This window comes from Rhea pennata, chromosome Z (assembly GCF_028389875.1).
Source record: "Rhea pennata isolate bPtePen1 chromosome Z, bPtePen1.pri, whole genome shotgun sequence".
Classification (NCBI taxonomy): Eukaryota; Metazoa; Chordata; class Aves; order Rheiformes; family Rheidae; genus Rhea; species Rhea pennata.
Window position 1 is genome coordinate 69,127,684 of NC_084702.1, and position 22,708 is coordinate 69,150,391.

Consider the following 22,708-nt stretch of genomic DNA (forward strand, 5'->3'; position numbering starts at 1 on the left):
GCAACATACCTTTTACCTTTAGGGAACATGCAGTGAATTTGGAATAAAGGCCTACTTCTCCCCTATAAGCACATTTCAGGTCCTAAAAACATGACTAGGAGCTCCCACAGACAGGAGTGGCAGCTCTTCTACTGTTAATAAAAACACAACCAGCCATAACCCTTGCCATTGCCTAAGGATTACAGGGTATAGTAAGAAACAGCCGTCTAAAAAGAGAGAACTTGCAACTTTTTTAAAGGATTATTGACTACTGTAAAGGACTATGAAATATGAATTCTGAACTCTGGCTAATGACGAGCACCAAAGACTACCTAGTTATTTTTATTCCTTGTATGTTACAGTGAGTTGTTTCTCAGAGCTATTTAAGTGTAAAAAGCAGAAATATTTTGACTTTCTTATTTCAGCTTCCATCTTGACATGTTCTTTTTGAAAACCCATAATCAGAAAGAGAAAGACAATAAAACAATACAAACTGAATCTTAATAAAGAAACTGTTGGGTTTTTTTTACTCAAAACAAGTCAAATTAGTTTTGTCTGTAAAAACAAGTATTTACAATATTAGGTGAAGACAGCTATGAAATATAGCTAGGTATAGATATATCAGTTTAACAGATGACTTTGCAGACTGCCTAGTTTTGTCATTTGTAACATTTATCCTTCAATTCGGAAAAGCTTTTTTTGCTTTTTCCTTTGAATTTTGCGTGGCTTCCTTTTATCTTTTACGGTTGCCTTCATTTCTGGTTTCACAAGCTGCACTTCCATCAGCTTTTCTTCAGCTGGAGTCTCAAAGACAGTTTCAGTGGGATCTTCTTCAGTAAGTATCTTAGTTTCTTTTTTCTTAATCTTTTGTACTTCTTTCACTTGCTGTTTCTCTTTAAATCTAGCAGCCATTGATAATCTTATCAACCGTCGATGCTATAAAAATAAGAAATTAAATTCAAGCAGGTGTTGAAAAAGTAAGATGGAAAAAACTCAGATACCAAAGAAACAGGTAGAGATTTCTCTGCCTCAAACTCCTCAGTATAGTGTTATCTTTTTATTGATAGGAATTGAGTCCTTCCTATTTATGCATGGTTATTCTATTTTTAACTGTGATTAGTTAGGGCACTCCCTCCTACAAAGGATTCCATAGAAAGGAACACGTGGTCCTTTTGCATAAGGAGCTTGCAAGACTTCAAATGAACTGCTAAATGAAAGAAAGGACAAAGCTGCTTACCATATTTGGAGATTGGTAATAAGGATTTTCATATAGAGTTGGTCCTCCAAAGCTACCCTGGAATATTTTGATGAGATTTAGAACAAAACGAGGCCCAATTTCCACTAGAGATGCATCCTCTTCTATGATCTGCAATAAAAAGAATGTTACTCTTTTTTCATGGATTGAATCTACATATATGACCTTGTTGTCATATTACATACAGTGATCCATGACAGAATTCAAATCCAGCTCTAGTGCTGCTGAAACTGGTAAGCTAGACTTGTACAAATACAACTCTATATACAAAGCAGTTCCTTCAGGTATAAGCAAACAGCAAGTACTAGATACTTGTGAATTCCTCCTTTGGAAAATAAGAAGCCACACTTTGAGCCAAAGCACTAAATAAAAGTTAAAAGACAAGTGAAGTTTGGGCTTCACTTTGGCTACCATTTCCTATCATGAAGGCAACCTTTACGGAATCAGAATAACTGAAATTTCTTTGTGCGAGCACTGAACATCAGCATATCCTGAGAGCGATTCTTCTTAATTTATTGTAACTAATGGATTTGATATGAAGTCATTTCATAGCACCATCTGAAGAGCCAAAGAGGACCACTAACCTGGTAATTCCGAAACCAGATCCTCTTGTCTGTAATGGTGAATGTGAATACGTGATCTACAAAGGGCTGGCTCTTGGGATGATACTGTGGTGTACTAAATATCTGTAATAAAAGGCAATCTTTTCTAAATATCTGTAATCATAAGAGGTCAATCATATACGTGGCTTATCTTTAATTCGTCTTAATTTATTAAGATCCAGATTCCAGGTTAAATAAATAACCTAAACACAAGCAGTCCCAGTGACCTTAAGCACAACATCCCCACAGGATTAGGTTCAAGTTCAGAAGTGTAAAATTACTACTTAAAAATCAATAAATATGTTGCCAAAGGCCATTTCCAAGAAGGAAGAAACACCAGACAAGAGAACTACAAACTAACCTGAATAAACAACTCCTTTAACAGGGCGTAGTGTGGCTCCTTGTCAAATGTCTATAAAAGAAAAATGTAATTTTATGTACAAAACAAAATGTAGTAGTACAGAAAATGAAAGCATAATCCATGAAACACAAAACCTATACATACTGGATCAAAAGACAAAAGGGGCCGTGAGCCCCTTAAGCAGTTTCCAGTCATCTTCAATTCAGCCAGTGTGTGAACTACAATTATTAAAAATACCATTTTAGTATTTGGAAAAAAAAAACATACAGACAAGAAAATAAAAAGCCCAAATGATCTCAACAACTTACTGTTCTGTACTAAGAATTTAGCTGATGGTCCCTGTGGTGTATTTGAAAGCCTACAGGGGAGAGGCAGAAAAAAAGAGGGGAAAAAAAAACGTTAATGGCAGATAGAAGGGTGTGCCAGAGTCGCACAGTACAGTCCAACCAATTACTTCTGTAATTTCAACCTCTTTTAAAAGCAATATTGAATTCTTTAACATACTTCAGGTACAATTAATAGGCCTTAAATTGTAACACTCAACAGAAATGCATTGTATGTATACTTGTTTTTTAAATAAAATTATAAAATGTTTTGGGAAAAATCCAGTAAAACCATCATGCATTGTAAATTCACATTCCCTCTCTAAGTATGGGATTAGAACAGATTTAACTAAGCAATGCTATTTTATACATCTTCACTATTACTCCAACAGACTTTAGTTAGAACAGAAGCATACCTAGTTACACACAGGAAGGTAAAATCCAAAACATTTACTTACCACATGTACAGATCCTGTTTCTTTTTGGCTTCAAAAAAGATGCATTTGTTGCAGTTTTTTATTTCACAGACCTATACAAAGCATGACAAATTAGCTATTTACAAAATTCTGAGGACATTTTCACAGACTTTCCACATTAATCTCTATGCCCTGCACCCCCGCAGCAAAGTAAAAGTTCAAAACCAAAAAGTCTCATCTTAATTGATTACATCTACTGATCTCCAAACTTCAGTTTAAAGACTTATTGAAAGATCTAAAGTTCCTATTACCAGTAGCAATAATTTCACTGAAGCTACAAGCAATCTGATGAGGTTTCCAGGACATGAGTATCAGAGCAGAAGCTGTGACAATGGGTTGTTGTTTCAGCTCTACCAATGTCTTACTACATTATTTGGGCTGGTCACTTGTTTGTTCCTTGATCTACCCAAACACAAATTATATCAAAAGTCAGCTTCCCATTTTAACCTAAACACTTCTTTAACATCAATCATTTTCACTTACGAAGTTGCACAACTCATATAGCTAGTATTAATTCCTTTGAACTAGCTGTCCATTGGCTGCCCTTTCTGTTCTACACAGGATTACCACAGAAAAGAAAAAAAAAATAGTACTAGTTAAATTCTGGATTACCTCATTTATTATAAATAACTTGTCTTTACGGTCCATTTTAGTATCTGGAAAACAAAAATAACATTGAGAATATTTGAAAACCAATTTAACACTTTTTTTTTTGAAGAAATCTGTTCTTTGCAAAAATTTACTGGCCATAAATGAAAGATTAACTATATCAAGCTGTTTTAGCCATGTGATGCAGAAAATAAGTATGTCAATATGCATATTTGGGTGCTTACAGAACAGAAGCCATAACAATCATTTTCCGGAGAACATTAGGCTATAACAACAGCAATAAGTTCTGTTGGCTCAGGGAGGGTGGTTTTTTGTTTAGGACACAAGGCATAGTTTTGTCAAAATAATTATGCACCATATAAAAAATAGCACCAAAAAACAAGCTGTTAAAACAGCTGATTTAGAACTAATCTGAAAACATGACTAAGTCAGGAATGATGCTTAGTCCTACCTGCTTTGGAGTGAGGCATCAACGTTCTTAAGTCTTGCATTAAGTGCCTTGTTCTGAAATTAATTCCACGGGATGAGAATATAAGCACCCGCTCCTTGTTTTTCCATTTACCCTAGGAAAATGGCACAGAAGTTAAGCAGGCAGAGGAAATTCCTAGCCTCCGAACTGTTACAACACAGCCAAAATACATGTTTGAACAGTAATAACAGAAAAGCACAACAGAAACATTTGTTATTATTACCACTACTACACTAGCACAGAACTGCCCACTTGGGGAAAGTGCTGACGTTCGTACAGAATACAGGAATATATGTTTTTATGGAATGACTCTTATCCATACCACATCACTAATAGAACCTTTTGTGTAGAACAACTGGAGTTTAAGAAACCCATACGCAACACATATTCCCTAAACACTCTCCTCCCTTTCTACAAAAATGCCTGAGCTACAATCTCAAAATAAAACAACATAGCTTCTCTTACAGATAACCATGTAAAAAAGTCTCAGACTTGAACACACTGATTTTTTTCTTTTTAGCAAATCGCAAGACAGTTATTGAGGCCATCTCATGACAGTTCTTAAATGAAACAGGTACAATATCCCTCATTTATAACACCACCACTTAGCTGACTAAAATACTTCCGAGATGAGTGCAGCACAACTTAAACAAAACAGAAAAATGCTCTTCCTATCACTGCAAAATATACCATCAGATGCTACTTTCACGTGTGCTACAGCTACAAGAAGTTATGAGCACCTTCCCTCGCCTGGCAGGGCGGCGGCTTCCCCTCCCCGAGCACACGCACTTTGAGCCCCAGCATCTCCCTAGCAGGAGGAAGAGCAGCAAAACTCGGAATCCACCAGCAGCGAACGCCCGACGGAAGCGTTGCGCGCAGCAGCGCAGAGCCCAGCAGCACCGAGCCCGCGACAACGCCTCGCCCGCGCCCCCGCAGCCCCTCGCCGGGGCGCAGCGTGTCTCGGCGGCCGCCGCACGCCGACACACGGGACTTCTCGCGGAGCGCGCGGCCCCGCCCGCTCCGCCCTGCGACCGAGCAGTACCTGGGAGACCGGCGCTGGGATACGGTACTCCTCCGAGCCCGCCCCGTCCGGGCCCGCCTTGGGAGCTGGCTCGGAGGCGCTCGCGTCCCCCTTAGCTCGCTTCTTCGGCCGAGCAGCTGTCGCCCCACGCTTCCTCTTGGCCGCCGCCATCTTGGCTGCACAGCCCCGCGTCGGAAGTCGCTTGCACTTCCGTCTGTTCGCACTTCCGCCCCCGCCGGAACGGCCCGTAGCCGCTCCGTGCGTCCTGGGCGCGCACTCTATGGTAGTGGCGGCCGGCAGCGCGCGCTTGCCGTCGGTGCTGCGGCCGTTGGGCGGCCGTTGGGCAGCACGAGGCGGCCGTTAGGCGGGCGGTTGCCGCGGGCCGCCTGCGCGCCTCCGGCCATGCCGCTCTCCACGCAGCCGCCCGCCAGCGGCGAGCGCTACGTCCTGACGGCCAGCCTGGACAACGCGCGCAACCTCTCCAGCCTCCTGCGGGCCGTGCACTTCCAGGACCACGCGACCTGCTTCGCCACGGCCAACGGCATCAGGGTGACGGTGGAGGACGCCAAGTGCCTGCAGGCCAACTCCTTCATCCAGGTGCGGCGCCGCGGGGCGGTGGCGAGGCTGCCGCTAGCCGCGATAAGAGGTTTCTTGCAGTCCCCACTGCCGGGCGTCCGCCCTCTCGCTGTTTTACATCAAGCTTCGTAGCGCTCACGCCGCTCTTACCCGCGCGGGTGAAAGACAGGTGTAGAGCACTGTTAGAAACCTTAGGAGGGCCCAGGCTACTTAACAGAGGAGGTGTGTGCAGGGAGTTCACCTGCGAAGAAGGGGAAACGTGAGCAAAACCGTGCAACAGCTGGAGCTGCTGACCCGAGGGCAGTGCTCCGGTTAGGCTGCCCTCAGTTGTGCTATGTCCCCGGAATGAACTCGATGCATGGCTCGTTAATGCCTGCTTACGCTTTGAGTTTGTATCCTCGTTTAATATGTTGGCACCTGAGAAGTCTGTTGTCCTTCTGACTGAATTGTTCTTAGGTTCATGAGCAGTTCACAACATATAAAGCCTACAACTCCAACAGCTGGAGCGTGTGTTTACTTGTGTCATTGCAACACTGGAGCAATGGCCTTCTCTTGCCTTCTGATTCTGCCTGTGTCTTTGGCCTAAAAGAATTTTTTTAGAGTTTACACATGGATGCAGTTTGAGTGTTGAGCTGTGAGGTGACTTCAGCACATCTGTGACATGCGCCCCTAACTAGTCTGAGAGGGATTAGACTACTCTGGGCTGTCTCCTGTTTGTCACTGGCAAAAGCATGTGCATACTCAGGAGGTATCAGCAGCTTTGTGGTAACTACAGGAAAAGAATATCACAAAAGAAGTGGAGGATGATTTCAGCTACTTTTGAAAATCCGGTTACATACTTTTTATTATTCAAAACGTTTTCTCATGCTTTTTGCTGCAAAGCTCTTACTTAAGAATAAAAGTAAGTAAGTCACTTTGTTGTTGATAATAGTTTTTTGGTTCAAATTGTGTGTTTGGAGGCAATGATTTTTTTGCTTTTACATTTCCAGCAAATGTTTTTTAAAAAACAAGGTTTGAGACGGTTTCTGCTTTCTTTTATGGTAGTTGTCATTAGTCCACTTACTGTTTTCACATGTGGGTTTCAAATTTGTATTTATTCTCTGAAAGTGAGTACCGAGTCTCTCAACATGGACCTGAAAATATTCAAAAATTAGTTTAATGTAATTGTTACAACAAATTAAGTCTGATCACTTACAGAATTTTGTTGAATCTGGACAAATGTGTCATTTATGTCAGATATCTGAATGTTTCTCACTCCAGAAGTAGGTGGCTAGAGACTTTAACATTTGTGGCTGGTTTTTAAACTATAAACGATAAGTGCTTAGATTTTCATGGTTATGACATGCTACTTCATTTAAAATGTGACCTGATTTTATTTTACTAATTTCTGTGGATTAAGACCTGCTGGTTTTTTAACAGAAATTGTGTTAAATATAGAAATCACTTTGTATTGCACTGATATCTGAAACTGAAAACTTTGAACTGAAATATAAGCTGTAAAATAATTACCAAAAATTTCCTCATCCCTTTTCTTCTTCTCATAGGCAGAAATTTTTCAAGAATATGCTGTTCAGGAGGAATCTGTGATGTTCCGGATCAATTTGGCTGTTCTTCTCGACTGCTTGACCATTTTTGGTGCAAGTTCTTTGCCAGGTATGATGCATATTTAGCTTTATCATGCATATGCATCTCTTGTAACTGCATAGTGAAACCTGTGCTTAGCCATGCTTTGACAAAATTTGTGACTTTCACCATAAGTCCTTCTGGGAATGGCAGTTATCATTATTAAGCGGGATTCACACTGTTTGCTTAAGCTAACATAAGTGTATGCTATAGTAACAGCAAATGGGCTGAAGAAGGGATGTGCTGGATCTTAACCTAGTCAGTGTGTCTGGGACCACTGCTGAAAGAGATGCCAGAGGAGGGTGACTCCCTTTGGATCTCTGTAAGGCACAGAAGGGCCACTCTATGTGGCTGCAACCCTTTTGTGGCATGAAGTACAAGCCCTCTCATACCCTTGCTCTGGTTTGGGGCTGAAGATCTCAAACAATTTCTATAACCTTGATAAGAAAACATGGGAAGTAATTTATCTGGGTGTCTCCAGCAAGTCACATGCTATGTTTAGGTTGTAATTCTGATGCCAGAGCCAGTACTGACCCCCAGGACTGTGTCTTTACTGTCAGTTTGGCCAATTGCTTCACTCCAGGACCCAGATCACCCACATCACATGAATCCTAGTTTGTTCCAGAGTGCCCTTCACTTAAAGGGAAAACCTGGGCAGAGCTGAACAAATAGTTCCTCTGCAGCCCACTCAAAATAGTCCAAATGGCTCAAAAACATTAATAAGTGTATACTTGAAATAGGAAATATTCTAGGGCGGATAGATTTATTGGGGTTGAAGGAGTCTGCAGCCATTCCAGTTATCATCATCTCTTCATTGTCTGTGCTCCTGGTGCAATAGCTGTTATGTAGCACACTTTATTCCTTCTTTCTTCAAGCTACAGCAGCATCTATTTTGTGAATATTATCTCTAGCTTGCAAATAAGGAACTAAGGCATGTTACTTACCTAAAGCCTCTTAAGGAATTTATGGTTGAATTGGTGACCACTTCAAATGCCCTAAGCACACCATCTCGTGTGAATAGAGGGTTTTACATTTTGCTGTGAGGCATATAAAGTATTTTGTCAAGTGTGTGAATTGCAAAAATCAAGTAGACTGTATTACTGGCTTTCAGTGATGAATGGAGGGAAATTCCTGTCATAATTATGTTTGCAATATTGAGTTACATTTGTTTAAAAATTGTTATTTGTTTAAAAAATGCAATTTTAGCTAGATTTTACTTCCTAAAAATTGAAGTCTTTTTAAAATTATTTTTTAACTTGATAATTGTTCATGAAATGATTTCTCATGCAAAGTAACTGGAATTCAATCTAAATGTATGAGTGCTATAGGATGCACTGTATACTTTTATGCAGCAGAATGAAACCATGCCAGTTTTCTAAGGCAGTTCTGTCGTTGCAGCTATGTGTTGAACTCCAGGTTTCTCTGTTGTTTCTGTTCTGGCTCTGACCTAAAGATAGACAATCAAATGTACTAAACTGCACCATAATTTGGAGGACCCAAACATTCAGGTTATGTTTACATAGCAAAAGGAGGTTGGTACCATCGTGCAAGCTGTGGTATGCTAATTTTAGTTTGGACTGCACAGGTAACGAGAGTAGTAAAGAGTGACAATTTAAGACAGAGTGAGCCCTAGATCTATGGAGGTTTTACTGAATCTGCTAACCTGTTTGCAGCATATGCAGCATCATTGTCACAGCTGGAGTTATCTGTTTGGTACATACCACTAGTTGGATTCAAACTAGTGCGTACATTCACATCATTTCATTTTGCTGCATAAACGTAACCCTTTGGAGGAGGGTGTATAGGAGGCTAGACTAACCATGCTGAATTAATGTATGAGAGGCCAGACCAGGCATTCTAAATGAATTCAATTTGTATGTCCTGTGCAGATAATATCTAAATTTCCTAAAGTGGTCAGATGTGCTAGCTAGCTCTCTGAAGAGTGTCTGCTTCATTCTCTTTTTCAGGAACATCAACAGCTCTTAGGATGTGTTACCGTGGTTATGGCTATCCCTTGATGCTCTTCTTAGAAGAAGGAGGAGTGGTGACAGTATGCAAAATTAACACTCAAGAACCTGAGGAGTTGTTAGACTTTGATTTCTGCAGTACAAATGTTGTTAATAAAATTATCCTGCAGTCAGAGGGGCTACGAGAAGCATTTTCTGAACTGGATATGACCAGTGAAGTTCTGCAGATTACCATGTCCCCAGACAAGCCATACTTCAGGTAGGAGAAACTGTGCATTCAGCGTAAGTGTTCATACATGGCCTTTCTGCTCCTCTGTGAGTAAGGCCTGGAAGTTTTAGCATGTACTAAAGTGGGAAGCTGTTTTAGAACACAGTTTTATTTTAAGGAAAATTGTAATGAATATAATAAAGACATGTTATCTTATTAACATAATAAGGAATATATTGACCAGCTTGGTAATGTAGACAATTTAGTATTTTTAATTAAAGTAAAACAAACACAAATGTCCATTTAAATTTGTTTAGCTGTGTGTCTTATATAGAAACAGATGAGACAACAGCATTTCTGGGTGGGACATATTGTGCAATCCAAAGAGCACATGTTTCTTGATAGCAGTTGCTGGTTTATATCTGCTGCAACACATGCAACCAAACTGCATGTAGTGACTTAAATCAGAGTATTGCAAAATAAGCAGAGAGGCAGAATGAACAACTGTGTATATGTGTGTTCTGCTCATGGTGTTTTACTGTTTTTCCATCAAGACAGAGGTTCCCCAATGGATGATCCCTGATTCAGCCCATAACATTTCTTTCAAAGCAAATTTGAACTATTTTGGTAGACATATAGTAGCTTAATGTTGTGTGTCATGTTGCTCTGGCATCTCTAATCTAATAGTGGAACCTAGCAGACATACGCTATGGCCCAGTTATCATCCAAGACTACCATGATAATACGGCAGTGCATCACTTTGGAAGATAATGTAGCACACATCACTGAAGAGGATTGTGCAAAGCATCATATGTGGCAGCAAAAAAATGTGCTTTTAGTTGGAAAAAAAAAATTCCTGATTGTCCTGAGACACCGTTTGAACCCCTAGTTATTGTTTATTTTCCATCCTATGAGTTTGTACCTTCAATAGCCTCATCTTAAATATTTACTATATTCTGTAATGTCCTTCTTCATAACTTGAATCTTGTTTCAATGATTGATGTTAACTTTTGTTAGTGTTCAACCTCATGCTGTTGGCAACTGAAAATTATGTGACTTGGAGATCTGTGGTCTTGGCCTCAGTAAGATTCAGCTTCCATTAGTTTGTTTTCTGTATACTTTACAGAGTCCGAGTTCATTAAGAATTCTTCTTCAGTGCTTTTGTTTGCAGAGAGTATCTCCCAGGTCTGGAATGATTTTGGGAACACTGACAACTATCTGAAATCATAAATTCAGTCAGTCGTCGTAGAAAATAAGTGAAATTTCTAGGATTTCCACATTTTTTTTTACTTTCATAGCTAATGCTGCAGAATGGGGACTTTTTTCACTTGCAGTATATATAAATAGAAACTAAAATATGCTACTGAAGACCAATAGCCAATCTTTCACTGAAGTAAATCAGCTTTGTATGAAACCATTGTCAGATGTCTTAAGAGAATCAGAGACTTTGGAGTGCTTCAGCCTTTTCCTAAATTATCCCATTCTGGCCTAATCCATATCTCCCATTTTGGGAGATACAAAACACTGTTTTTTGTAACTTGCTGAACGTTGTCTTGGTAAAAACAGTGTTTTGTAAAACAGCCATAGAGATATATAAGATGACCACTTCTGACAAGTTTTTGTAGAGCTGCTGTTAACTATTTTGAGATGACACCTTTTATTTTCCAGGTTATCCACTTTTGGAAATGCAGGAAGTGCACATCTTGACTATCCCAAGGACTCTGATTTGATAGAAGCGTTCCATTGTAAGCAAACCCAGACAAACAGGTTAGTAACTGTGTGCTCACTGCACTCTGTGGCAGGTTATATTTTCTTGATGGACAGTTTAAAAACTGCTTTTGCATTAATGAAACATTTATTTCGTTAGTACAGAAATCCCATCTAATAAAATTGTGTGTCTATGATCAAAAGCTCAGTGGTAACAGTGTCTGTCTGGTGGTGTTACCAGGAGAAGATTAAAATATGGTATTACTACTGGGCTTTCCATAACTTTATGGTGTTAATTGGGAGTAGTGTTTCAGCTTGTCTCTTTGTAATTTTTAAATGACTTTTTTTCTCCCTTGCAGGTATAAGATTTCTTTGCTTAAACCATCTACAAAGGCATTAGCTCTATCTTGTAAAGTGTCCATTCGAACAGATACTCGAGGATTTCTTTCTCTGCAATATATGATTAGGAATGAAGATGGGCAGATCTGTTTTGTAGAATACTATTGTTGCCCTGATGAGGATGTTACTGAGGCAGCCCTGTAGCTGTGTGATTTAGAGTCTGTGTTTTATTTATGTATATATAAAATTATGTATTTTTTATAGAACTGAATTAAAGTTACAAAGACTGATAGACTTGATATTACCTCTTTTTTAATGTGGAATTAATACCATGAAGACTTCTCTTGTATTCTCCTGCAACTGTTTCTTAGCCCTGACCCAAAAAAGTTAGTTCTAAAAGTGAAAAGATGCTGCAGTGTTCCAGCTTGCTGCTGTGCATTGTGATCCAGAGAGTTAGTGATCCATGGGTAGTTCCTACAGTTTTAGACTGTAGCTGAGCTGAGCTTCAATGTTTGTCAGAAGATGAAGTCCTGCCTTGCACACTTGAGAAACAGTATGTTTGTATGTCATCAACTGATTGCTGCACAAATCAATAGTATCCAAATCCTCTCGGGTTTTTCCTTTTTTGAGTTAAAAATGCTTTTATTAACCATTTTTCAGCACTTGCTTACATCAGCAATTCATTTAGTCATTCCTTTTCACTGACTTCTCTGTAGATCATTTTTGGCAATAAACTTTTAATTAAAAGAATTACAGATATTTAAAATTGATTGACATGAATAATTTTAGATATCTTTATCTAAATTACTGTTTATTTTTCAAGTTTAAATATTCATACCATGTCAGTTTCTTCAGCGAAAAACATTAATACTATTGTCTCATTAAGAATTATTAACTCTTAACACACAGTAGTCAAAGATATTTACTACTACTCTGGATGACAGGATAAAAATGAAACTGAACACACGACTTTTTCAATGATGTGATTTATTTTAGAGTATTGAAGTTACCTTGTATTTTATTCGAGGACATTGCTGTGATTTAGTGTTTGCGCTTTTACATAATTGGCTTCAGATATACTAGATTAGTTCTTGAAATGATAATTTAACAATTTCTTCTACCAACAGAGATTCTGGAAAGAATATCATAAGAAGTTAGTACAATCTTCACTGTACCAGTAAGTGATAGTAACACTTCCATTTCACAAATAATAATTATTGCAGACATGCAAGATTTGTGCAGGAATTATATTTGTACATAATAGGACTAAATAGAGGCCTAGACTCATAAATGTAGTTTGGCAATTGTCAACAAATGCCTTTGTGAACATGGCTGTAGGCGGATGAAAACGCAGGAGGCCTTGGCTGCAATAAGAAGTTACTGTGCAGTGAGGCAAGGAATGGACTAGAAGTACACCAGCAGTTCTGTACTCTGTGTGGGGGTGCTCCTGGGGATGTGAGTTAAAGGCTGCTACTACCAGAGCTAACGGTCAAGGAGTGAGAAGATCAGTATGTGGCATATGCCTAGTAATGGGACGTAGATGCTTAAGGACTCATTTCTGAGCTATCCAAGTAATTTCTGAAAATGAGATTTGAGTTTCCAGAAGTCACACAGATATTCCTGAATGTGTTACCTTTCTGAAGTGTTAACTTCACAGTTATAACTATCAAAATATTTTAAAATTTGTGAAAAGTTGCATTTGCTAAATCAAGATTTTTCCATAGTGAAAATAAATTTAATGTTGGAAAGATAGCATCCAGTGGCCTGAACTGAAACTGAGAGCTGACTAGACTTCAAGTCTTGTAGCTGAGCTTTTTTCAGTGTATGTATAAAATAATAAAGGCCAGAGTACAATTATGGGGAAAAGAAATTGGATTCCTTCCTTTGCTATTTTCATGAATAAAGCATAATCTTCCCAAAGGAGCATCCTTAGAATTTTCCAATGTAAGTATAGAGACATTCTTTTCTAAAAGATTCCTGTTCTAAACTGTCCGAAATGTTAATAATGCCTGCAGTTTGTGTTATGATGGCAGGTTATATTACATCTGTGTCGTTAAACAGAGTAAAGTAAAACATGCAAAGGGGTGCATGTTAAGAAGAGAATGACTAGAAGGCTGTTGAAAAGCTGAGATAAGAAGCTGTGTGTGGTTACCTACAGGTGACTACTTCGAATTTTGTTTTGTAGCAGCTTATAAATCCTTAAGAATCCAATGGGTGGGTTTTATGTACAAAGAAACTGTATAAAGAATAATAGCAGTACTAAATAGTGCTTTAACAGACAGAACACTCTTAACATTAATTATTTAAACAACAATAGTTCAGTAGTTTGTTCAGTAATTTGAACAAATACGGAATTATTTTTTTTTAAATGGGGCTGTTACAGAGGAGTAACAGTTAGAGGCCTGACACCTTGTTCAGACAAACTTGTGTTTGTATGGAATTAGTTTTGAGGGGGAAGCAGGATTGCTTAGGTACAAATGGAAGCCCAGGTCCGCAGTGGAGGCTACTTTGGCCTTTCTAGTGTGCCTTCTCCCCAGTGGTGCTCTAGCAACTGACACAGCAATGTATTATCGTTCTTAAATCTAACTAAAAGGGCTCTGCAAAGGAGTGGGACTGTTTGTTGGGAAATGTAATTAAGTGTCCACAGAGCTCAGATCTTTATGGAGTTAATACATGGGGAGGAAGGTGCATGGATATCCACTGAAAATGTGATTGAGATTCCCTTCAAATATCCTGGACCTCCTCAGGAAAATAAAGCTGACTAATGTAGAAGGACTTGAACTGCTTTCAAAAAGAGCTAGTTTTGATGCAGCAGCTATGTAACTGCATTAAATTAAGTTTTCAAAGACAGGTGATAAAGGAAAAAAAGAAAGCAAAATGTAGTATTATAATTACCTTGCTGAACAGCAGATGAGCTTCTTGTATCCTTCTGTCTGCTAGACAATGCTACTTATAAGAAACCTTGACAACCTACTCGCTGTAGTCCTCATAGGCATCTGCCTTACATTTCAAGTCTTTCAGCACAGTGTAGGCCTGCTAGAGAGAGAGAGGTGAAAAAATATGCAACATGGATCACTCATAACTATATTAATTTTATTAATATATTAATTTTTAGGAGTATTCTTGAAGGTTTGATTGGTGCATGCTTAATGTATTCTTGAAACCCACAGCTAGACCTAAACATGAGGAACTTTTAGCAAACTGCCTAACAAGCAGAATTCCAGACCGAGTTCCACTTTCCTTATACCATTGAAAATCTGAATGTGTGTGAGGCTGGACACCTGGGAAATAAACTGTTTGGCACCAAATATGCATGTGCAAAGCCAGCTGTACATAGGACATGTCCAGTGCTTTAACAATAAACTCATAAAGGATTATGAAGTACAAAAGCAAGAATATTTATGTAGATGTATAAAATCTTATATACATATGTAAAATTGCTTGGAGTATGAACTTGTCCTACCAAAAATCTACGGGGAATGTTGCCTTCTCCTAAAAATATATTTGGCATCAATTCATATCCTTCAGCAAAATTAATTGTGACAACTGAAAATGCTGCCATTACATTGCCATTACATGTCTCTCCCTCCTCCCATGCTGGGCTTGGGTTGCTTGCACTGACCAGCTCTGAGCAGCTATTGGCAACATGCAGATCTGCAGCAAAATTTCTAGGCAAATATTTTTCTTACCTGATTTATTGCTAGTCAGACAAGCCAGTTACTGAATTCCTCAACGGTGCTAAGAATCTGGGAATTATCTGCACCCAACATCACTTGATACATACTAAGGCTCTCTTTAAAGTACATTTCAGGAGGTTCTAGAAAATATATGTGGTAAGGACTTACAGCTGATTGCTTTTCTCTTTGAACAAGTCTTCTCCTCACCTGTTCTGACTTTGTTATTACAATTAGGAGCAGTCTAACAGGAACAATGTATGCCACCAAGAACAACTGCACTTCTTGGAAATGAAAAGATGGATTTTTATCTCCCAGAAAATTAGAAAGTTAAATTTTGCAGTCTCTATTGGTTCGGATGTATTTTTCTTTTTAAATGGCAGAACTGAACTTACCCCACTGCAGGCTGACCAAAGTACATTTGGTAATGAAATCCAAGAAGCTTGGGGCTTTTGCAGTCTGTAAGGCAGCTCGGTGTTACCTCTGAGCATACTCTTTTCTTCTGTGTTCCTAATCTCCAAACTTCCCTATGCATTATTGCCTTCTGCAGCATTTTGCTCTACAAACCAAAGATCTCACGTTTTCTGCCCCAAACCCTCCACTACTCCCTGTTCAGCAGACATTCAGTGTGCTGCTGCTCCTCCCCAGCCACAGAATAAGCTCTGCCCAGCAGCAGCCCTGTGTGAGCAGGGAACAAGCACAAGGGTATCTTCAGGGACAATGAAGTAACAGGAAATTCCAACTGTACTAACAAGCTTATCTTCTGCCATGTGATATTATCACCACTCAGTCTTGTCTTCTCTCAAGCCCTACCTCACTAAAGCAGGAAATGCATAAACAAGCCATTCTAGTTTTAAAAGTATATTCTCAGGGCTGGACCTATACTGAATATTTTCAAGCCAGTTTTCTAACCCCACTGGAATTTAGAGCTATTTATACTCAAGAACTTTGCTTTGTGGTACTTGAAAACTGAAGGCTATTTTTATCAATCTGAAGGTCAAGAAATTGGAGTTTCAAAGTATTTATTTCAGACTAGTCTAAATCTTCTAATATATTGATGCACCTGTGTTAATTACTTTAACATGGTTTAACTGTTTAATGTGATTATCAGGATCTTGCTTACCTGTAATAAATAACTTACTGCTCTATCATAGTTTTCTTTCAGTTGTTCAATTTGGGCAACTTCCACATATAGCTGTATCAGTTCAGGTGCTGTGCTTCCTTCTAACGAAATAACTGCTTTTTAAAGTAAAGCATAGCAGCTTCCAGCTTATTTGGTTGCAGACACATTCTGGAAAAGGAGGGAAACCAGACACTCATTGAAAGTTAGCAGGTATTTCAGCAGTAGCGTGGCTATTTGCATGTGCAGATTCTCATCGGTGCCATTTACTCTTTCTGAGCTGTCACTGTGTGCTATTTTCCCCAAAACACACAGCTGATGTCCATATCTAGTCATTGATGACTAGATCCTTCTCAGAGTTTTTTAATCCTGAATTCATGCCAGAAACTCTGTTGAGTCCTGCAGTTCTTCCAGGAACCTCTCTTACCTCAGTAAGAGGCTTTGCTAGAGCAACAGTCGAGGAGTAAGAGCCTCCACTAGAAATACTTAATCAGCAGCCAAAACATATAAAGCCACAGACACAGAAGCTAATGAGAAAAGGGTGGGGGTTTTTGGTGCAGATTCCTGCTTCCAGAGCAGTCTTATAGTGTGACACCAGCTGTTTCTGAACAGTGCTCATTTCAGGTGTTTCTAATGATCAGAGTTTTTAGTCAGAAGACACAGCTTCTTGCATTATTCATTAGTGTTTCTGATTCCAGAAGAGTAGCTGCTAACCTTCAGTTCACTGCACTGGGGCTGAGCATGGCTTGTGCTCACACAGCTCAAGGATGAAGGAAGATGTGAGGGCATCAGAGACTGCGCAGGAGCGTGGAGGGGGTCAGGGAGCAGCTAGCCGGACAGGGGTCTTTCTTTGCACTGCCCTTTTATCGTTTCATCGTGCAGGCTCTTTAGCTTGATCATGTCTTTCCAGAAATATTTAAATACTGGAGAAATCTTAAAGTATGATCTCTCCCCCCCCCCTTAAAAAAAAATCCCCAAAGAAACACAAGTATCATGTTGCCAAGTATCAACTCGGCTGCATGCAGCAGGCTGTGCGTGGTCCCACTGCCAAAATCGGGTGGGCACAGTGGGTAGAGCATGTTAAGCGGGAGCCTGAAAGAGAGTGGTAACCCAGTTTCGTAGGAGCTTTTTGGCCAGAAGAGGGCATTAGATGACCTCGTCTGCCTGTATCACACAGGCTGTTTCGTCTTCTTACCCTTGCATTAGACCTCAGTACTTGCCCCTGAGTAAGTAGTACTCTGGAAGTGCATCCCGTCTTGATTTAGAGAGAAGTGATGGACTGAATAGTCCCTGGCCCTCTTTGCAGTTTGTTCTAAAACTTAGTCCCCATCTCTTAAAATCACACATCCTGTTTTTAGCTCTAATCTTGATACCCACTTAGCTTGGCACAATATCTTTGGCTTTTTTGCCAAAGCATTCACAGTCACAACACCAGCCCAATAGTGCAAAAAGATGCTGTGTCTTCTGATCAGTTAATGCACAGGAGAACTGCAAGGAAAGAAGTTATGCGGCTGGGCATTAAAAAAAAGCATTTTGTAATAGATATATTAAAAACAAAGTGTTTTCAAGCGCAAAGATATTTATTCTGTGCCAGATGTGCTGCACCTGCAGTGTAGGAGAGTCACAAGGGTCACCAACTGCTCTCTCTTCTTCTCCCGCGATGTGGGCAGACACTGCCCATCAGCAGGGCACACTGATCAGACTGGGCATACTGGGGAGGGGGTAAGCCTGTGCAGGCAGAGGATAAATATAAAGTCATGAACATACAAAAATCCACCAGAGCATCCACCAAATGATACGTAAGTGTTTAGTCCTAGATCATGCAGTAGAGCAAAATCCTGGCTTGACTAACGTCAATGAGAGATTTGGGTTCAGCTTTACTGGGACACAAAATTCCTTACAGCAACCCCTGCGTGCACGCTGCTTTGGAGCAGCATGTACCTGCCATAACATGTAACATGAGCAACAGCAAAAAGTAATTATGCAGATACACGATACACTAAGAAAACAAGCACATGCTGAGGCATCGCTCCATGCCAGGGCCTCCATCCCACAAACGCAGCAGGGATGTGCGCGAACACTGCGGCACCTCCGAGCAGCTGGTGCAGAGCAGATGAGCTGCTCTCCCGCTACCCACCCGGACCTCAGCCCCATTCTGCATTCGCAGAATTTACGCAGCCCCCCCAGGCTGAGACGCGCTGACATGGAAATGCTTCCAACAAAAAAACATTTAGCGTATTGAGGGCTAGGGCTAAAGGAGAAGCAGGAACACGGCGCGCTCTGGCAATGCAATTCCTGTGCCGCTCCTTCTTCATCGGTGTTGCTGTCTTTATGCCATCCCTCCAACTAACCCTGAGGAAAGGGCACAGCCTCACAAGCTGTCTTTCCCAGGAGACAGGCACTGCGAGATGTGGATTCTGCTCTATTCTAAGTATAATTTGCTTATCTGTACAAATCCACCAGTCCTGGGAGAAAGGCAGCATGCAGGCAGCCTCCTCTTGCAGATGGCTCAGCAGACACCATACCACACACTGCCTTCCAGAGGCTGCTCTCGCTACAGCATTTTCTCCAAATATAGAGATCAAGGCAATGACCAAGCTTCACTGTCTATGGCTCCTCTCACACACCTACTAAATAACAAAACCTGTCACGGTCTAGCATTTCTTCAGTGACTAAAGCCTTGCTCGCACAAGGAAAAGAACAGATGCCATATGGTGACTTTGGCCAAACTTCTGTTTTGAGAGCTCTGTAGACAGATGCACGTAACCTGTGTTCACCTCACCGTCCTACAATGCTTTTTTGCAAGCCTGAATTTGCAAAGCTGATTTCACAGGTTTCCCATGTTTTTTTCACGTACTTTCCTGGAAGCTGTGAGATACAGACCTCAAAGTACTAGACAGCTGCGGGCAGGGCTGGCAATGCCTGTGCCAGCTTCCAGCAATGCTGCCCCTGTGACCCTGGCCAGCCCAAAGCTGCAGTTGCCACCAGCAAGTAAAATCCACATCTTAAATTACTATTTCAAAGAGAAAAGCCATTACGCCAGTGAATAGAGCAGACTACAGATGAGCTGACAAAACCTTGTTCAAAATAAAAATCACTCAGAAGGAAAAGGCAGGAACCCACCTGTGAAAGCGAGTGGTCCCAGGAACCTGCAGGAAAATGTATCGGGCTGGCTTTCATCTCCTCCTTCCCCCAAACAGTCTGGCCCCATTTTCTTTACTCCTGTTGAAAAGCAAGTCAGATGCTAGATGCATTTTTTTTCCCCACAAACTTATTGGAACAGAAAAGCTTCCACACCCTCTAAACTCACGCTTCCAGCACCTTCAAAGTGAGCTAATCGCAACCCGGTGCCACGTTGCCTGCCGCAGCTGCCCCTTCTGTAACTGGGCAACAGCTATTTTGCTTCGTGCTTCCGTGGGTTTAGGCCATGGAAACACCTGACTGCGGACGTCTACAGTGCCCCGCGTGCCGGCTAGCTCACGCGGGGAAAAGGGCCACTCGTGTGGTACCAGTCTGTTTTACAAGTTTACTTTTGGATGAGAGCTAAAAGGGGGGGGGGGTAGGACAGCTTTTGCCCAAGCTGGCGTCTGCGCAGGTGCGAGTGCAGCGATTGACGCGCAGCATTAGGGACGAATCGAGCTGTTTCACCCGGCAAGGCAACAGCGGCCGGGCGCTTCCTGCACTAGGCCCTGTCTCTGCAGCAGTGCCAGACTGCAGTTCCTCTAAGGGAAAGAAGCCCTTCTCCTTAGATTATCTCCACAGCTCAGCGCAGTCCACGAAGCGGAGGAGCGGGCGGTGAGGTCCGCAGCTGCACCACAGATCCTGCCGGAGTCCCCATCCAACCCTCCCAGGCCACGCGCGCGCCAGCGAGCGCCCTGCTCGGGGCACGGATGTTACGCAGATATTTGCAGGAGAACATGTTGCCAGAGACCCGTTAGCCAAAGCATCTGCTAAGGAGACTCTGCCAACCTCTCCCTCACCGGGATAAGCCTGCGGGGGAGAACGACCCCGCTCGGAGCGGGAGGTTTCCAGACAAGCGGCTTCGTCCTTTTTACGTCCCTTGGGAAGGGTTAACAGCGGGGCCCGGAGCAGGCAGTCGGCAGCAGACGGGCGCCTGCCGGGACACGGGCTCCGGCCCCGCGCTCCTCGCGGGGGATGAAGTCACCGGGACGTGCCTCTCTCCAAACCCCAGCTGCTCGTAGGAGGCCCCATTACCAACTGTCTGAGCATTTCAGGCGGTTGGAAAATGCTCGAGCAGGGCCAGCACCGTGGATCTGGACAGACTGGCGTTTGAGCAGGCTTTTAAAAAAACGAACTGATATCCGATGGTTGTGTAACGACCCGCGTTACGCTCGTTAAACAGAGCCCGCCAGGGCAGCCAAAGGCTTGTGAACACGGGCAGGCCGGGCGCCTCGAGGCGCCTCCCCAAGCAGGCCCTGCCGCCGCCACCAGCTCCATCCCGGTTCGGGACTGGCGCGCGGAGCACTAAAAGCACAAACCTCCCCCGCTTGCGCAGGGGGACGAAACCTCCTCAGACAAGGAGGAACCTCCTAACTCAGGAACTCAAACTTACTTCAGCTGCACTGTACCATGGCGTGAGAACTTGTTGCTAAAGGGGTTAATGACTGTTAATAGGAAAAATTTGTTACTGCCCTGGGAAGAAAAGGGACATCAAATCAAAATAAAAACGGGCTCTGCTCTGTATTTAGCATCTCCGCTGCTTGTTTTTGAATCAGTTTACTTATTTTCCAAAGGATCAGCGAATGATCCAAATAGGGGGGTGGAAGAGAGGGTTGTTAAAAAAAAAAAAAAAAAAAGTTGGAAACTTCGCTTCTGTGGAAGGTTTTGCTGCGAGCTGGCTCACGCCCGCAGCTGCAACCCATGACCCGCGGCAGGAAAACCAGACAGCGGCGCTACCAATGAAAGCGTCGAGGTACTCGAGCGAACTTTTGAACTGTGGCTTGACATTAAACTAAAAGCAGTTTTAGTGCTCCCTGTGGCCGATGGAAACCACAGCGAATAGAGGATTTAAACCACTGATCTGGCCTACAAGAGCTTTGTACCAGTTCAAATTCATTTGGAAGAATTTGCCGGGTTACGCTCGCGCCTGCAGGGTTTGTGCCGTGTTACCTCACGTCTGTCGAGGCTGCTGCTCTGGAAGTCCGTCAACACGTAACACGGCTCCTGCCAGAGCTTCTCCGCAAGCTGCTTCCGCGCGCAGCCCGGGACCTTCAGCGCAGCCGCTCCGCAGCTGCCATGCCGGAGACCTCCCACAGCACCGGCCCGAGGCCCTGCCTCTTTGGAGGGCCCAAACCGCGTGGGGTGCCCCAGGACCAGGTGCTGCCCCACGCGAGGGAGCCTGACCCCTCCACTTGAGCAGGTGATTCTTCCCCCCAACATGGATCTCTATCACGGTACAAGGTCAGTTTGTGTCGGCCTTTCATTTCTGCCCTCTGCTCACACGAAGGCTGGCACCGTGGTGCAGAAAGCCCCAGGATGCTCTGGTTGGCCTGACACAAGCCACGGCCTGGAGACAGGTCAGACAGGCAAAGGCTCAGGTGGACAACTTCTGCTCCACTGTCACAACTGTACCTCTCCCCACATATCTGCCTGGGTCTCCAACTTCTTTGCATGTCCTCCTCCCTCCTGCTCACTCCAGCCTGGCATCCCCACCCTGCCAAAGACCCCATCCAGCAGCTTTTATAGCCTACACGCAAAGCACATGTACCACCAAGGATTTATTTAGCTCTGAAACATTCACTGCCATGAAATCACACACCACCTACCTCCTTTCCCTAGACAGCCATCCATTGCTCTGGAAAACTTGCATAATGTGATGTGAGCTTTAAAACTAAATTGCAGCTCCACATAGTGATGGAGCATCTGCCAAGTGATTTCCAGCCAGCTTTTCCACTAGCTCTCTTGGTTGCTCCTCCTGGGGCATGGTGCGGTGGTTTACTGCAGCATATGGCAGCTTGGCCTTCCTTTGGCTTTTGCTGTCTTGCGCCAACACGTAGTACATCGTCACTTCACTGAACAGCGTGAGGAATGGCGGAAGGGAAACCAGCAGGGCTTTCTACCTTCACGGAGTTGCTCTGCACATCCAGCTAGGGGAGCTATTTGCTCCTTACTCAGTATCTCAATGCATGAGATCCCTGAAGAAACTATCTGGCAACACCTTCTCTTATTCCCAATCTCATGTTTCTCTGGAAAGCCAGCTCCACAGGGGTGACACTTATTGATGCTCTCAGGCCTCCAGGAATCAGACTGTGCAGATAAAATCTTAACACAAGCAGCTACATGGGGATTAAAGATTATTTTCCTTTTCCTGCCTAAGGGACCTGGGACCTGTGAGCAGGAAATAACCACAGCAGCAGCAGGGAGTATGCACATACTACA

General features: G+C 42.4%; 2 protein-coding genes and 1 long non-coding RNA gene across 4 annotated transcripts; 1 reads left to right on the forward strand and 2 right to left on the reverse strand.

Moving 5' to 3' along the window:
- Positions 1-305: 305 nt before the first annotated feature.
- Positions 306-5,293, reverse strand: BRIX1 (biogenesis of ribosomes BRX1). Of its 2 annotated transcripts, XM_062600287.1 has the most exons (10): positions 5,117-5,293; positions 4,057-4,168; positions 3,609-3,652; positions 2,979-3,049; positions 2,506-2,555; positions 2,342-2,415; positions 2,198-2,248; positions 1,819-1,920; positions 1,217-1,345; positions 306-915 (listed from the first exon to the last, which is right to left on the reverse strand). In XM_062600287.1, the coding sequence occupies exons 1-10, from the start codon at positions 5,264-5,266 to the stop codon at positions 652-654; spliced, it is 1,047 nt and encodes a 348-aa protein (XP_062456271.1). In that variant the 5' UTR covers positions 5,267-5,293; the 3' UTR covers positions 306-651. The 2 variants fall into 2 exon arrangements, with proteins under 2 accessions (XP_062456271.1, XP_062456272.1); XM_062600288.1 differs by lacking the exon at positions 1,819-1,920.
- A 126-nt stretch (positions 5,294-5,419) lies between these two features.
- On the forward strand, positions 5,420-11,807 carry RAD1 (RAD1 checkpoint DNA exonuclease). Its single transcript, XM_062600215.1, has 5 exons — positions 5,420-5,692; positions 7,216-7,324; positions 9,262-9,520; positions 11,138-11,236; positions 11,536-11,807. The coding sequence occupies exons 1-5, from the start codon at positions 5,498-5,500 to the stop codon at positions 11,717-11,719; spliced, it is 846 nt and encodes a 281-aa protein (XP_062456199.1). The 5' UTR covers positions 5,420-5,497; the 3' UTR covers positions 11,720-11,807.
- LOC134153793 (uncharacterized) lies at positions 9,834-15,783 on the reverse strand. Its single transcript, XR_009961233.1, has 3 exons — positions 15,585-15,783; positions 14,411-14,551; positions 9,834-10,687 (listed from the first exon to the last, which is right to left on the reverse strand). It is a non-coding gene; the product is annotated as an uncharacterized LOC134153793 (long non-coding RNA).
- Between the last annotated feature and the right edge of the window lie 6,925 nt (positions 15,784-22,708).

Coding starts and splice junctions, on each gene's coding strand:
- BRIX1 (XM_062600287.1), bottom strand. CDS start 5,266: ATGGCGGCGGCCAAGAGGAAGCGTGGGGCGACAGCTGCTCGGCCGAAG. Junction 4,169..5,116: donor TCCCAGCGCCGGTCTCCCAG/GTACTGCTCGGT, acceptor CCATTTTCCTAG/GGTAAATGGAAAAACAAGGA. Junction 2,249..2,341: donor CCCTTTTGTCTTTTGATCCA/GTATGTATAGGT, acceptor TTTCTTTTATAG/ACATTTGACAAGGAGCCACA.
- RAD1 (XM_062600215.1), top strand. CDS start 5,498: ATGCCGCTCTCCACGCAGCCGCCCGCCAGCGGCGAGCGCTACGTCCTG. Junction 5,693..7,215: donor AGGCCAACTCCTTCATCCAG/GTGCGGCGCCGC, acceptor TTCTTCTCATAG/GCAGAAATTTTTCAAGAATA. Junction 7,325..9,261: donor TGGTGCAAGTTCTTTGCCAG/GTATGATGCATA, acceptor TCTCTTTTTCAG/GAACATCAACAGCTCTTAGG.